General features: G+C 45.1%; 1 protein-coding gene and 1 long non-coding RNA gene across 4 annotated transcripts in view; one reads left to right on the top strand and one right to left on the bottom strand.

The window, feature by feature from the left end:
* Positions 1-16607, bottom strand: part of ANO4 (anoctamin 4) — a 231490-nt gene that overhangs the window by 101807 nt on the left and 113076 nt on the right. For all 3 annotated transcript variants that reach the window (XM_083182214.1, XM_083182215.1, XM_083182216.1), the window contains 2 exons: positions 5304-5348; positions 2888-3019 (listed from right to left, as the gene is read on the bottom strand). In XM_083182214.1, the coding sequence (XP_083038340.1) occupies positions 2888-3019; positions 5304-5348 (177 nt within the window). The remainder of the gene's footprint in view (positions 1-2887; positions 3020-5303; positions 5349-16607) is intronic.
* The window catches only part of LOC146074287 (uncharacterized), a 133264-nt gene that overhangs the window by 106354 nt on the left and 10303 nt on the right, over positions 1-16607 (top strand). Inside the window, exon 2 of the long non-coding RNA XR_014473401.1 lies at positions 5333-5550. This is a non-coding gene — a long non-coding RNA (uncharacterized LOC146074287). The remainder of the gene's footprint in view (positions 1-5332; positions 5551-16607) is intronic.

Here is a 16607-nt window from a genome sequence, read left to right as displayed (position 1 = left end):
TGATTGGCTGACCATTATCAGAAGCTGTCCCAGAAAGTAAGTATTAAAGAATGCCAATATGTAGTCAAATAGGGTTATATGTCAAAGTATTCACAATATTTGATACATCATGCCTTGAATGAGATAAATTAGTGGGTTAATATACAAGCAGTAAATTTAATTTTTTGATGATGTTGGGGCTAAATAATAACGGGGATTATATAATAATTGTAAAGAATTAATTATATTAATTACAAAGAACGGTACTTATGTATTATCTGGGCTTCCGATTTTTTGATTGTATGCCTTAACTGAAGGCATACAATCAGATGCGATGCGATGCGATATCGCATCGCATACGACCATATCGCATGCGATGCGATGACCCGATTTTTCCATAGGATTCAATGTTAAAATGGACTGAGTCCATTTTAACATGGAATTCAATGGGAAAAAGGGGACCTTTTCATACCCCTACTATCCAAGTGGGCATGGAGTTGGATATAAACCTGTGGCGAGCGTAGCGAGCCACCGAGCCCGAAGCGTGGCGAGCGAACGGTATTCTGTGTCCGCTCGCCACGCTTCGGGCGCGGTGGCTCGCTACGCTCGCCACAGGTTTATATCCAACTCCATGCCCACTTGGATAGTAGGGGTATGAAAAGGACCCCTTTTCCCATTGAATTCCATGTTAAAATGGACTCAGTCCATTTTAACATTGAATCCTATGGAAAAATCGGGTCCATCGCATCGCATCGCATGCGATATGGTCGGATGCGATGCGATGCGATGGACCCGATTTAAAAATCGGCAGCCCAGTTAGTACATAAGTACCCAAAGAACTTCTAAATATAATGCTGTAGTTGTCAATACTCTAAATTTAACAGGGTTAATTATTGGCAAGGGAATAATATTGTATGGCTATCAAAAAATATACCCTCTGTGTTAATTGGGTCACACTTTTATGCACCATTTGGCAACTACTAACACATATTATATTGTATGGCAGCCATTAATGCTCCTGGCATTATATGGCAGTCACTGATGCTCTGTGTATTATAGGATGGTTATCATGATGTTCTCTGCTTTATATAGTGGTCACTGCTGACTACAATGCACTGTATATTAACTGCAGGGCACTGTTATATATCTGGATTATATGGCAGTCATATATATAGATGATTACTGCTAATTACTGAGTTGAGGGTTGCAATAAGTTGAATCCTTGCACCAGGTAACAGAAAGACTAGCTTCACACTACAGAGGGGTCATGCAATATATAAGGAAATCGGGAAGAAATTCACAACTGTCATACTGAAATGTCTGAGCGATTTCTGAAGCTGAATATGAACAAAACCAAACTTATTATCTTTCCCCCACCCAGAGCTATGCCCCCTACTAATATATCTATCACTGTTAACAACACCATCATCTCCCCCATTCTCCTACTCTGCTGCCTGGGTGTCACTCTCAACTCCTCCCTCTCCTCTGCACCCCACATCCAAGCCCTGGCCCATTCTTACCGATTCCAGTTATGCAACATTGCTCGCATCAGGCCCTTTCTCTCACAGAGTGCAACTATGCTGATCATCCACTCACTGGTCATCTCACGGCTTGACTACTGTAATGCTCTCCTCACCGGCCTCGCTCAATCCCAACTGGCTCCTCTCCAATCTGTCCTCAACTCTGCAGCCAGGCTTATCTTCCTGTCCCGCCGCTCTAATTCTGCCACTCCCCTTCAACAAAATCTGCACTGGCTCCCATTCCCCTACAGAATCCTCTTCAAACACCTCACACTCACATACAGGGCCATCTCTAATTCCATTGCTCCATATATCTCTAACCTCATCTCCATTCATACACCCTCCCGCCCTCTACGGTCGGCTGACGACTGTCGTCTCTCCTCCACCCTGATCACTGCTTCCCATGCTAGAGTACAGGACTTTGCCCGTGCTGCACCCCTTCAGTGGAACGCACTCCCTCGCTCCATTAGACTCTCCCTGACCTTGCAAAGCTTCAAACATGCACTGAAAACTCACCTATTCATCAAAGCGTACCCTTCCTCTGCATAAACTAGTCCTGCATAAACTAGCTGGTTCTTTGACCCCTTGCCTGTTTACATTATGCTATCTAGCCACCACCCACTTGCTTGCACCTCTTGTAATCTGTCTGTCTCCCCTTCCTACTAGATTGTAAGCTCCTCCGAGCAGGGCCCTCTTCCCTCCTGTTGTCTAAGCCCACTTCTCTTCACATTTCACTCACAGCTCTCCTATACTCAAACACTCAGTGACCATCTTCATTTGCATACTCATCTCCATCATTGGCCTCAAGCCTCTAGTTGTATGTTGATTGAGTCCTCACTACTTATATTTAAGCTGTAATGTGTATTGAACTGTGGCGCTCTTTATTTGTACTCTATTTTTGTTATTTATTTAATGTTATGCCAAGTTTTGTCTCCCTGTATTGTTCCTTTGTACGGCGCTGCGAAACACTTGTGGCGCCTTAAGCTGGCCATACACGGTCCATTTTGCCGGTCCGTTTTGTACTTTTAAAGTACACATCGCATCGCATTGCTTGTGCATGCACTGTGCATGCAATGCGATGTAAACCAAGTACAAAAAGTATGTGCAGCACATACTTTTTGTACTGTACTATGAGATGCGCGGGAGCGCGCATCGCATAGTACAAAATGGAGCCGCGGCAAAACGGAGCGTGTATGGGCTCCTTTATAAATAAAATTATAATAATAATAATACTGAAATGAGCTTCTGCTTGATTATCACAGTCATAATACTTCCTGAAAGGCCTACTGAGGCCTGTGGATAAAGTCCCACCAACTCCATTATTATTGTAGCTAATCATACAATGAGATGGTCTATATTTGATACATTACATATGTGACATTACTCACTGATGAATTCTCTGCTGACTAAAGGGAGCAGTGTAACAGTCATTCTCCTCCAGGTCTGGTATTGTCTCCTTGTCCAATCTCATAGGCTTTTTAGGCAACCATCCACGGAACCTGCTCAACTGCTTCTCCATCCTACACAAAAGATTCCAAGTGGCAAAACGTTATGTAAAATTGGTCAATGCCTAATAATCTGGTTTTTATAATATACAAAGAAAGGTAACACATTGGCCCTTATTCAGATCTGATAGCAGTACAAATATGTTTGGAAAATGGGCAAAACTATGCTGCACTGCAGGTGGGGCAGATGTAACATCTAGAGAGAGAGTTAGATTTTGGTAAATGATTTTGTTTCTGTGCAGGGTAAATACTGGCTGCATTATTTTTACACTGCAATTAAGATTTCAGTTTCAACACACCCCACTCAAATGTAACTCTCTCTGCACATGTTACATCTGCCCCACCTGCAGTGCACATGGTTTTGCCCATTTTCCGAACAAATTTGTACTGCGATCAGATCTGAATAAGGGCCATTGGGTGGTATTTTAATGCCGCCGGTGAGGGGGTTTCTGCGGCAAGGGTGGCTTGTTTTGGGTGATCCTCCCCGAAAACAAGTCACCCTTGCCACTGTCTAACCCCCTTGCCGGCCGCTCACCCTATTCCATGTTCTAGGGGAATCCTCGCTGTCCTCTGACGGCGAGGATTCCCCGCTAATGCAGCGAGCCCGCTGCATATAGTGGCGACCCTCTCCATTTTGACAGCTGCACTCGCCAATTCCACCTCATTGGAAAAAACCCAGCGAGGTGGAAATAGCAAAATGCAGGGGGGTCAGCTGAATACTGACCCACAAGCTGTGACGGCGAGCAATAGGCACTGCTCGCCGTCACAGCTCGTCATAAAGCATTGAATATACCCAAGAGGTATGTTCATCATAGTTATTGAAAATTATTAGACTGCATTTCTTTTCAATACAGTTTGAAAAGGACACAGCACATACAAATCATAAGTGGACTTGTACTCCAGCTTTCTATATGTCACTATTTTTCCTATCAATGAAATGGATTCTACAATTTAAGAACCTTTTTAAAACCTAAACTCAAAACTTACAACCTTTTCCTCATCACGTACATCCTAATGTTTGTAATCTATAACCCTTATACCTATCAATATTAAGCAAATATCTAGTAATGGATGTAAATAACATCTACAGTATATAAATATAAGAAACTTCTAGACAAATGTTAAGTATTTTTCCTTATTTACTAAAGGTCAGTTTCCACTGATATTCAGCGATTCCAAATTTTCTTGAATGCTAAAATTTATATTGAAAATAATTGCTGTTGCCCTGGAAAGTCAAAATCAATTTAGAATGATTTCCATTGATTTGTAATCAATAAAAACATCAATGGAAAATGACCTTTAAACCTATAAACCTCCTGCACTAGTTACAAGTCATGTTAACGAATAGGGAGGATACATTAGTCCTCACCACTAAAATATTCTATTTCAGACATGTCCAAACTATGGACCTTATTGTGGTTCATGCACTCTAAAGGAGCACAATGTTTTATTCTGCGCATTTCTGCACATGTGCAAGTGCTGTGCGGCCACAGCGAATAGAGTGTTTCATGGGAGTTGCCATGGTAATGCCCTGATGACGTGGGTGCTGGGGGCAGGCAGCTGACATCACTGGATGTGAGCTGCCTACCCTGTCCTACAGGACACACGCAAAGCTAAGACACCTGAGAGTGTCTTAGTTTTTCGTATAAGCAACACATCATTCGATGGTTGGAGACAGGTGGGCGGCAGTGCGAATGGCGGGTGGCCTTAAAAAGACACGCAGTGCTGTAAAATTCACATCGCTGCATGTCAACCAGAATAAGGTCCTATGGCCCTCCAGCTGTTGTGGAACTACAAATCCCATCATGCCTTGCCACAGTTTTGCTATTAGGGAATGCTAAAGCTATGGTAACATACCTCACAACTGTCCCGCTTATTGCTAGAATGTCCCGGTATTTTGGGACATTCCCGCGTCCCTCCCACCGCCGGCAGTGTCCTGCGGCGGTGGGGGGGGGGGAAGTTGTGAGTCCCCCCCGTCGTCCGTGAATAGAAGTTGTGCGCATGCGCACAGTGTCTATTCTTGCAGGCAGAGGGGCTGGGGGCTGGCCAGCAGCTCATAGAGCTGATGGGCATGCCCCCACAGTGGCGGAAAACGGGGGCGTGGGATATGTCGTTTCACAATAGCTGAAGGGATATAGTTTGGACATGCCTACTCTTATGTGGTTAGGTGAGAGATATGTTACAGGTGACAGACAGACAGTCAGTCAGTCAGTCACCGATCTTATGATCATTTCAGAAGTTTAGATAAGCCAGTGAATGATCCTGATTGACTTGCTCATGAAAAGTGTGCTTTACTGACCTGCTCATGAACTTGTATCTGCGGTGCAGGTAATAGATTTTTCTCCTGGAAGAACAGCAAAAATGAAGCCAGTCGAGAAGAAAACCCATCGTCAGTTACAGTATCAACTAGCAAGAAAGCAAAGGAGATTGAAGACAGAAGCCTGTAAGAGGTGGAGGAAGAGACTAGAGAGATTAACATACACACCAGTCACAGGAGACTGCTGCGCCACTTATCCCCGCTCCCTTACAGAGCCCCTAATCTGAAGGTACAAGTTATTTTACGAAGAAGAGCTACTGATAACATTCACAAATACTGTATAATGTACTTGTACACTGGCTTGCAAAAATATTGACCCTCCTAAAAAGACTTACTGTATCTGTATTACAAATGACACAGAATTTGTTTCAAATATGTAATACAGAGTAGATCCCCCACCAAACGCAAATAAATTGGTTTCAGCCCAAGGTGACACACAGAGCCTTCACCTAACTCCTCATAAATACACTTCACAAACCATTGAGTGACCCACTGGTGGAACCAAATAAAATATTTCTTACACTAGAATTTTGTTTTCCAATTCAGTGGATTGAAGGATATCCTTAGTGGTCTAATTCTTGCTGAAAGAAAGGATGATGCTTGTGAGGATTCAGTATTAAATCCCGGCAGTCGGGATCCCGGCGTTCAGAATACCGACGCTGGAATCCCGATCGCCAAAATCCCGACAAGGGGGGGACGTGGATCGCCCCCCCCCCTTGCGGGCCCGGTGCCTCGCTACGCTCGGCACACTAATTTTTTCTCCCTCCGGGGGTGTCGTGGACACCCCCGGAGGGAGAAAGTGTCGGGATTTCGGCGATCGGGATTCCAGCGTCGGGATTCTGAACGCCGGGATCCCGACCGCCGGGATTTACACTGCATCCCGCTTGTGAACACCATACTCTTCAAATGGACTGAGAGCTAAACTTTGACTTGGCCACTGTAGACATTTACCTTTTTGTTGTTCATCCATACTAGTGTTACTTTGGTCTTCTGCGTTCCATTATTTCCCTGTTCAAATGTGAACTTTTTTCGAGCCTTAGGTTTCTTGCATTATCTCCCTGTATTTTTTATCATTCTTTGGTTCTTCGGTTTTAGCAAAATGCCTAATTACCTCTGAAAGAAGCATCCCTACAACATGATGTTGTCACCCCTTGTAATTTACTATAAGGGTTAATGTTTACCCCTTGAGTGGTGGGTTTTGCTGAGGCAGGACAAACCTACCAGGGCAGGTTTGTCCTGTCCCAGCAAAGCCCACCACTCAAGCTACATCCACTTCCTTCTGCAGGTAGTGCTGCAGTCAGAAGCAGCAGCCACTCTGAAAAGTGCCCGAACAAACAAACGTGAGCACAAGAAAACCTGGGGGAGCACCCGGGGGGGGGGGGGGGGAGGACAGGTGAGAGTGGCGGGGGTGTTACAGTATGTAAGTGCACGCCAGTACTGGAGGCACCACTGACGCGCACCTAGATACTGTATCTTGGTATGCCTGGAAACTTTCTGGGACAGCCCACTGAGGCAGCGCAGCTCAGCCCGGAAAATATCTGGGCATACCACCAAAGCGGTTAATGAAGAATGGGGCGTGGTATTTGATTTGTATCACACATAGGGCCAAATGTATCAAGCCTTAACACGTGATAAAGTGGAGGATGATAAAGAGTGATAAAGGTCAAGCCAAGCCGCTCCTAATAGTCATTTCTTGCACTGTCTGTAACATGTGCTTGGCATTTTACCTTATCTCTCTTTATCACTCTCCACTTTTTAAGGCTTAATACATTTGGCCCATAGTGTTTTGAATTGGAGCCATAAAGCTCAATTGCTAAATAATTTCACCAGAAAACAATATCCCACTTTTTATGTCCGTGATATTTTCAAGCAAAATCTAGACATAGCCAGAGGTATTGTTATCATTAGGACAGCCTTGTCTAGACAGTGCCTGGGTGCTATTGCTCAGTTTCTATTTCTTCCCAATTTCCCAAATGATCCAACAGTACTGACTGGGATATCCAAGCACTTGGATATTGTATAGCCTTCTCCTGTCTTGTGCAGGGATTATAACTTCAGAATCTGTAGCTTAATCTTACAATGCCATTTCATCTTTGTTTACACAGGTTTCCTTCAGATTCACAGTATGGATAAAGTTATTTGAATTAGGGGTCATTAATCACTCAAAGTTGATCTTTCTTAACCCCTTCCTGACAGAGCCAGTTTTTGCGTTCCTGACAGAGCCCTTTTTTTTCAAATCTGACATGTCTCACTTAAGTGGGGATAACTTTTTTTTGCTTTTACTTATCCCAGTGATTTTGAGATTGTTTTTTCGTGACACATTGTACTTCAAATTAGTGGTAAATTTGGGTCGATACAGTCTGTGTTTTTTTGTGAAAAATACCAAAATGTCGTGAAAAAATGGAAAATTTAGCAATTTGCAAAATGTTAAATTTTCTGCTTGTGAGACAAATAATCATACCACTCAAAATAGTTAATAACTAACATAGACCATATGTCTACTTTATGTTGACATCATTATTTCAACTTCCTTTTCATTTTTTTGGACACTAGGAGGCTTACAATATGAATAGCAAATTCTCAAATTTTCAAGAAAATTTCAAACACTGATTTTTTTAGGGACCAATTCAGTTCTGATGTAACTTTGAGGGACTTGTATGTGAGACACCCCCATAAATGATACCATTTCAAAAACTGCACCCCTCACAGTATTCAAAACAGCATTTTGGAAATTTGTTAACCCTTTAGGTGTTTCACAGGAATTAAAACAAAGTGTAGGTGAAATTTCAAAATTTCATTTTTTTTGCAGATTTGCAATTTTAATACATTTTTCTAAGGAACACAGTACATTTTACTAGAGAAATGTGACTAAAAATTGATTCCCCCAATTCTTTTGTTTTCATAAATATCCTATATGTGGCCCTAGTGTGCACGTTGACCAAACCACAGGCTTCATAATAGAAGGAGCACCTACTTGATTTTGGAGCCTCCTTTTTATGAGATTATTTTTTAGGCACCATGTAGGTTTCTAGGCACCATAAGATGCTAAAAGTTAGGAACCCCCCACAAGTGACCCCATTTTGCAAACTACACCCCTCAGGGAATTCATCTAGGGGTATAGTGTACATTTCAAACCCCCAGGGGTTTCACCAATTGTGGTACAACTGGGCAGTGAAAATGAAAAATTAAATTTTTTACACAAAAATGCAGTTCTGGCTCAAAATTTTTCATTTTCAGAAGGTATGAAGGAGAAAAAGCACCCCAAAATCTGTGCCCCAATTTCTCCCGAGTACGGCAATGCCTCACATGTGACCAAAAAATACCAGTTGGGTGCATGGCAGGACTCAGAAGGGAAGGAGTGATTTTTGGATTTTGCAGCTCAGATTCTGGTGGAATTTTGGTGGGTGCTATGTCGCATTAGCAAGACCCCCAGAGCACCAATACAGTGGAACCCCCCCACAAGTGACCCCATTTTGAAAAACTACACCCCTCAGGGAATTCATCTAGGGGTATAGTGTACATTTCAAACCCCCAGGGGTTTCACCAATTTTGATACAAGTGGGCAGTGAAAATGAAAAATTACATTTTTTACACAAAAATGCAGTTCTGGCTCAAAATTTTTCATTTTCAGAAGGTATGAAGGAGAAAAAGCGGTACTTGTTTCCTAGAACGGCCACAATCGTGAGTGATCGTGGCTCTTAATTAAGGGACACGATCCTCACGATGTGGCCGATTTTTTACAATTTTTTCCCTTTGAATGACAGAAATCGGGTCAATCGGTCGGTCGCGACCAATTAAAATCGGCCGCGATGCGACCGACCGATTCACCCGATTTTTCCATAGACTTCAATGTTAAAAAATCTTGACCCATTTCACATTTTTTATGTGCCCGCCATGACCCCACGATAGACGTCAACCCGAAGCGTGGCGAGCGCAGCGAGCCCGCGAGGGGCGGCGGTACGCGTCCTCCGACCTTTTCATTCCCCTACTATCCACGTCGGCGTGGAGTTGAGAATATATAGTGTGGCGAGCGCAGCGAGCCACCGAGCCCGAAGCGTGGCGAGCGCAGCGAGCCCCGCGTGGGGACGCGTATACCTGTGAAGTTATACGCGTCCCCTCGCGGGGCTCGCTGCGCTCGCCACGCTTCGGGCTCGGTGGCTCGCTGCGCTCGCCACACTATATATTCTCAACTCCACGCCGACGTGGATAGTAGGGGAATGAAAAGGTCGGAGGACGCGCACCGCCGCCCCTTGCGGGCTCTCTGCGCTCGCCACGCTTTGGGTTGACGTCTATCGTGGGGTCTAGCCCACTTAGTAACATTTGGGGGGGCAATTGAAAAAAATCTGGTGAAAAAAAAAAAAAAATCGGGTGAAAAATCGGTCGGTCGGATCGGTCGCATCGCATGCGACCAAATCGCATGCGATGCGATCGATCCGATTTTTTATCTTCCGACCACAACGATCTAAATCGTTGTGGCCGTGCTAGGAAACAAGTACCGAAAAAGCACCCCAAAATATGTGCCCCAATTTCTCCCGAGTACGGCAATGCCTCACATGTGACCAAAAAATACCAGTTGGGTGCATGGCAGGACTCAGAAGGGAAGGAGTGATTTTTGGATTTTGCAGCACAGATTTTGGTGGAATGAATGGTGGGTGCTATGTTGCACCAATACAGTGGAACCCCCCCACAAGTCACCCCATTTTGCAAAGTACACCCCTCAGGGAATTCATCTAGGGGTATAGTGTACATTTCAAACCCCCAGGGGTTTCACCAACTTTGATACAAGTGGGCAGTGAAAATGAAAAATTACATTTTTTTTACACAAAAATGCAGTTCTGGCTCAAAAATTTTCATTTTCAGAAGGTATGAAGGAGAAAAAGCACCCCAAAATCTGTGCCCCAATTTCTCCCGAGTACGGCAATGCCTCACATGTGACCAAAAAATACCAGTTGGGTGCATGGCAGGACTCAGAAGGGAAGGAGTGATTTTTGGATTTTGCAGCTCAGATTCTGGTGGAATGTTGGTGGGTGCTATGTCGCATTAGCAAGACCCCCCAAGCACCAATACAGTGGAACCCCCCCACAAGTGACCCCATTTTGCAAACTACACCCCTCAGGGAATTCATCTAGGGGTATAGTGTACATTTCAAACCCCCAGGGGTTTCACCAATTTTGATACAAGTGGGCAGTGAAAATGAAAAATTACATTTTTTTACACAAAAATGCAGTTCTGGCTCAAAATGTTTCATTTTCAGAAGGTATGAAGGAGAAAAAGCACCCCAAAATATGTGCCCCAATTTCTCCCGAGTACGGCAATGCCTCACATGTGACCAAAAAATACCAGTTGGGTGCATGGCAGGACTCAGAAGGGAAGGAGTGATTTTTGGATTTTGCAGCTCAGATTCTTGTGGAATTTTGGTGGGTGCTATGTCGCATTAGCAAGACCCCCCAAGCACCAATACAGTGGAACCCCCCCACAAGTGACCCCATTTTGCAAACTACACCCCTCAGGGAATTCATCTAGGGGTATAGTGTACATTTCAAACCCCCAGGGGTTTCACCAATTTTGATACAAGTGGGCAGTGAAAATGAAAAATTTCATTTTTTACACAAAAATGCAGTTCTGGCTCAAAATTTTTCATTTTCAGAAGGTATGAAGGAGAAAAAGCACCCCAAAATATGTGCCCCAATTTCTCCCGAGTACGGCAATGCCTCACATGTGACCAAAAAATACCAGTTGGGTGCATGGCAGGACTCAGAAGGGAAGGAGTGATTTTTGGATTTTGCAGCTCAGATTCTGGTGGAATTTTGGTGGGTGCTATGTCGCATTAGCAAGACCCCCCAAGCACCAATACAGTGGAACCCCCCCACAAGTGACCCCATTTTGCAAACTACACCCCTCAGGGAATTCATCTAGGGGTATAGTGTACATTTCAAACCCCCAGGGGTTTCACCAATTTTGATACAAGTGGGCAGTGAAAATGAAAAATTAAATTTTTTTTTACACAAAAATGCAGTTCTGGCTCAAAATTTTTCATTTTCAGAAGGTATGAAGGAGAAAAAGCACCCCAAAATCTGTGCCCCAATTTCTCCCGAGTACGGCAATGCCTCATGTGTGACCAAAAAGTGGCAGGACTCAGAAGGGAAGGAGTGATATTTGGATTTTGCAGCACAAATTCTGGTGGAATGATGGTGGGTGCTATGTCGCATTAGCAAGACCCACAAAGCACCAATACAGTGGAACCCCCCCACAAGTGACCCCATTTTGCAAACTACACCCCTCAGGGAATTCATCTAGGGGTATAGTGTACATTTCAAACCCCCAGGGGTTTCACCAATTTTGATACAAGTGGGCAGTGAAAATGAAAAATTAAATTTTTTTACACAAAAATGCAGTTCTGGCTCAAAATTTTTCATTTTCAAAAGGTATGAAGGAGAAAAAGCACCCCAAAATCTGTGCCCCAATTTCTCCCGAGTACGGCAATGCCTCACATGTGACCAAAAAATACCAGTTGGGTGCATGGCAGGACTCAGAAGGGAAGGAGTGATTTTTGGATTTTGCGGCTCAGATTCTGGTGGAATGAATGGTGGGTGCTATGTGGCATTAGCAAGACCCCCGAAGCACGGTGAAATGATGAACCTAAAAATCCATAGATGTGTGGTATATTTTAAAACACTCCTTTATACATAGGCCGGGTTTGTCGGGGCAAGTGTCACACTGGAAAATAGTTTGCTTTCTTATTCCCTTTTTATAGCAAACTTTGCACCTTTTTTGTGTCCTGCCCTTTTTTCCAGTGGAGGGGATTTCATCAGGAAAATGCTGCCCTGGTACAATACGGGGGCCAGTACTAGAAGTACTGGGGCCCTCTGCCTGCTGGTTCCCAAATACTAGGCCCTTTATGACTTCCTCTTGAAAGTGCATAAATGTCCCCCTCTGGCCGGTAGAACGGAATAGCACGTAAGCGTTATACAGTGCCATCTGGATGATATACACGGCCAGCTTCTTGTACCAGATTTTTGTTTTCCGCAGGGCACTGTACGGCTTCAGTATCTGATCTGAAAGATCCACTCCGCCCATGTACCTATTGTAATCCAGGATACAATTAGGTTTGGAGGTGTGGGTACTGGTACCTCGTACAGGGACGGAGGTGGTACTGTCTCCGTGAATTGTTGTCAGTATAAGGACATCCCTCTTGTCCTTATATTTGACCAACAACATATTTTCGGTGCATATTCCCCTGCTTTCACCCCTTCTCATTACTTGGGCAATGTGCGTTTTTGGGAGGCCTCTTTGGTTCTTGCGCACAGTACCGCAAGCTGCTGTACCTCTTGAACCAAGGGCCTTAAACAGGGGGATGCTGGTGTAAAAGTTATCCACATAGAGGTGATAACCTTTATCCAGGAAGGGGTGCACTAAATCCCAGACAATTTTTCCACTAACACCTACGAGGGAGGGGGGGCATTCTGGCGGTTCAATTCTTGAATCCTTCCCTTTATATACCCTAAACCTGTGAGTGTACCCTGAGGTGCTTTCACACAGCTTATACATTTTTATGCCATACCTTGCCCTCTTACTGGGAAGGTACTGGCGGAATTTAACCCTTCCTTTAAAATGTATAAGGGACTCATCTATGCAAATGAATTTATCTGGGATGTACATGTCTTCAAATTTGGCACTGAAATGATCAATGACCGGCCTGACTTTGAATAGCCGGTCAAAGGTGGGATCATCTCTGGGTGGGCACTGTGCATTATCGTTGTAATGCAAAAATTTAAGGATCGTCTCAAATCGAGCCCGGGGCATGGCCATACGGTAAAATGGGGTGCTGTACAGAACATCTGTACTCCAATATTGCCTAATTTCTGGCTTTTTTACTATGCCCATATGAAACACCAGACCCCAAAACGTCATCATCTCTACTGCATCTACAGGGGTCCACCTAGCAAATGATGACGTGGGGTTTTGAGCAATAAACTGCTGGGCATATAAATTAGTTTGGTCCACCATTAAATTTATAAAATCATCAGAGAAAAATAATTTGAAAAAGTCAATTTCTCTGAGACCTGTGGAATCAAATTGGATTCCTGGCATGGCCAAAAACTCAGGAACCTGGGGCTCAAAATTGTCTGGTGGTGGGGTCCATACGAGATCAATTATTGGGGGGGGGGTCTCAGCTGCTCTACGGGGACGTCTTTGAGGGGGTCCCTCATCACTAGAGGAGGAAGATGAGGTTAAGATGAATCCTTCAAATTCCCCGCTTGCCTCACTGGCTGTGTCAGAATCAGAGGCAAGCATGGCATATGCCTCCTCCGCTGAATACATTCTTCTGGATGACTGGGATGACATTTGGGATGACATTTGGGATGCCATTTTTATTTTTGTGTTACTGGTAGTGAAATGTTTCAACACGTGTATAGTGTAGGGGGGGGTACAAACTTTATTTCAACCCGGGGGGTATGTAGTGTGTAGTGTGTAGTGTGTATGTAGTGCAGAAAAAAAAAATACTTTATACAGGAATTTGAACCCAATAAAAAAAAAAAAAAAATTGAAGGGGTTAAAAAAAAAAAAAAAAAAAAGGTCCTGCGCCAAAAATTGAGCACAGATGTTGGTCAGTAACGTCCGTCACTAAACAGCGCTCAAAGGCAACAGGAATTTGATAAAAAAAAAAAAAAAAATAGATCAACCCTGTGCCGAAAAAGCTGATCAGTGATGTACGTCACTGATCAGCGCACAGTGGCCACAGGACACCCACAAAATCACAGTGTGTGTAAAAAAAAAATTAAAAAAAGACCCACAGGGGGCGTGGCCAGCAACTGGACTGAACAGACGCCATTCCACAGAGAACCTGAGAAAAACCCCGTCTAACACCCGAAAAAACCCCATCAAAAGAGCATCAGTGGCCAGTCCAGCAAGAGGAGTGACGGGGCAACAGATCGACACCCGCCACAGCCGCACCGGAGCTCCGAGGTGCGAGCGCGAGGTTGCGGCCTACACGGAAGCCGGAGCCGCGGCCTCGAGTTTGGAGACGACGGAGACGCCGTCTGTCACGCCGCGCGCCCCGGACAGGAGGGGAGCGCCCGGATACCACCCCAACCCCACGGGAGGAGAGCAGGCAGGAGAGGGAACCCTGACGCAGCCGCTCCGGAGCTCCGAGACACGAGCGCCGGACTGCGGCCTACGCACGAGCCGGGACCGCGGCCACAGGTTGGGCGACGGCCGGGGACGCCGGGGGTGCAGCCAGACGATCCACAATCCACAGACAAGAGAGGGACGCCCTGATACCTCCCCAACCCCTCCTCGAGGTGAGCAAACAGAAGGGGGAGGCTATAGAAGTCAGGCCCAAAGCCCATGACCCGGTAGTAGCCACAATACGGGGAAGAAAGCAGAGACTGAGCCCCAGCCCAAAAGCCTGCGCATAGCTGCAAGGGACAAACGCGAGGAGAGGCGCTGTAAACAACACTTAGAGGGCTGACTGTACAAACCCCCCCCCGCTGAGCCACATACAGAGGGGCTAGATTCAGCTCATCACAGCACAAGACCACCGGCAGCAGCTGTAATACTCCCTCTCTCTATCCCCCCCACTTCACTTCGCTTTACTTCACCCTGCCTAACTTTACTTCACACCACCTCATTTCAAAACATTCCAATTGGACTCAATCCACTCCAACTCACCCCCAGAACTCTGAACTCTGAACCCAGAACTTAAAACCTAGATCTGAAGCAGAGCTGACACGCTACAAAGCTCTACCAACATAGTGCAGCGTCAAGGATCACCCACACTGCTTACTGCCGCTGGACGGAGGAGCCGCGGGGAATCCTAATACCCACCACCCAAGCATTGCCAACACATACGCATTTGCTGACGCTCACCATCATGGATAAATTTGTGGCCAAGCCACAACGAGCTCATAAGAGTAGCCAACAGGGTAAGGGACGAGGGAAGGTGACAGCCCCTAGTTCCACCCCAAACTCCCCTATGTCAGCGCAAGAAGAAGACCAGGATACAGTCCACAATCCGGCTCTGACACAACTGTCGACACAAGATATCACAACCATTCTGGCAACACTCTTAGATCAAAAACTTGCCCCAATAAAAGAGTCTATAGATTCTACTCTCTCCCAACTGACGCAACATACTCAGAGGCTGTCGGAAGCGGAGCAGAGAATCTCCGACTTGGAGGACGAGCTAGAGAAATCAAAAGCAGTGATAACCCAACAGGAGAAGTTGGTAACCACCATTCATGACAAGCTCGAAGACCTGGAGAACAGGAATAGAAGGAACAATGTACGCATCATAGGCCTGCCAGAATCGGTGAAAAATTCGGAGCTTATGCAGCTGGTGGCGGAATGGCTACCCAGGGAGCTGGGCCTTACCTCACAGATGGGCCCCCTAGTGGTGGAAAGAGTCCACCGTATAGGGCCAGACAGACAGACCAATAAAGACCGCCCAAGACCGGTCATAATGCGTATACTAAACTATGCAGACAAGGTCCGCCTTTTGGATGCATACAGGAAATGCAAGGGTCTCCAATACCAAGGAGCTAAACTGCTGCTGTTCCAGGACTTCTCTTTCCTAGTAGCTACACAAAGAAGAGAATTTGCACCGGCTTGCAAGCAGCTATTTGAAATGGGCCGTAAATTTGCTCTACTCTATCCGGCAAGGCTCCGAGTAATACATGAGGGGCGTTCCTACTTTCTGGACACTCCGCAGGTAGCAAAAAACTTCATAGACTCTCTTAAAGATGAATCTGCTTCCCGCATGTCAGATGCGGACTGACCCTTCAAGACGGAAAAGGACTTCTGTCACCATATCCTTTTAAGTGATACTCATGTTCAGGTTACTGACTAGAATACTTCACTTTATATTCCAATTGCCTTCAATTCACAGTGTAATGTTGTTCAGTTATGTGTTTCACACGATAGGCCCGACACAACCATGTGTGGGCACACGATTGCAGTGTTCAGAGTTACGTTACTTAGATTTGCGACACATTTGGTCGCAGTATAGGTTCCAAAAAGTATCTAAAAATGTTTGTTTAATGTTTTATTGTGTTGCGTATGAGAAATGTCAATATCCCATAGGCACAGAGGGCCATTGTGCAATTATCATCAGGTCCTCTAGCCCGCTCGCTGGGACGGATGGGAGGACCAAAAATAGAAATGGCTACAGAATGGTTAAACCTAAGACAGGCATAGGATAGAAACAACTACTACAACAGACAGTATCACTAGAGTGCAGCGATCATTAAAGCTTATATCGTGGAACGTAGAGGGGCTTAACACCCC

This window comes from Crinia signifera, chromosome 4, assembly GCF_055691185.1.
Source record: "Crinia signifera chromosome 4, ASM5569118v1, whole genome shotgun sequence".
Lineage (NCBI taxonomy): Eukaryota > Metazoa > Chordata > Amphibia > Anura > Myobatrachidae > Crinia > Crinia signifera.
Note: the sequence above shows the minus strand (reverse complement) of the source record. Positions and strands in the feature narration are given on the sequence as shown.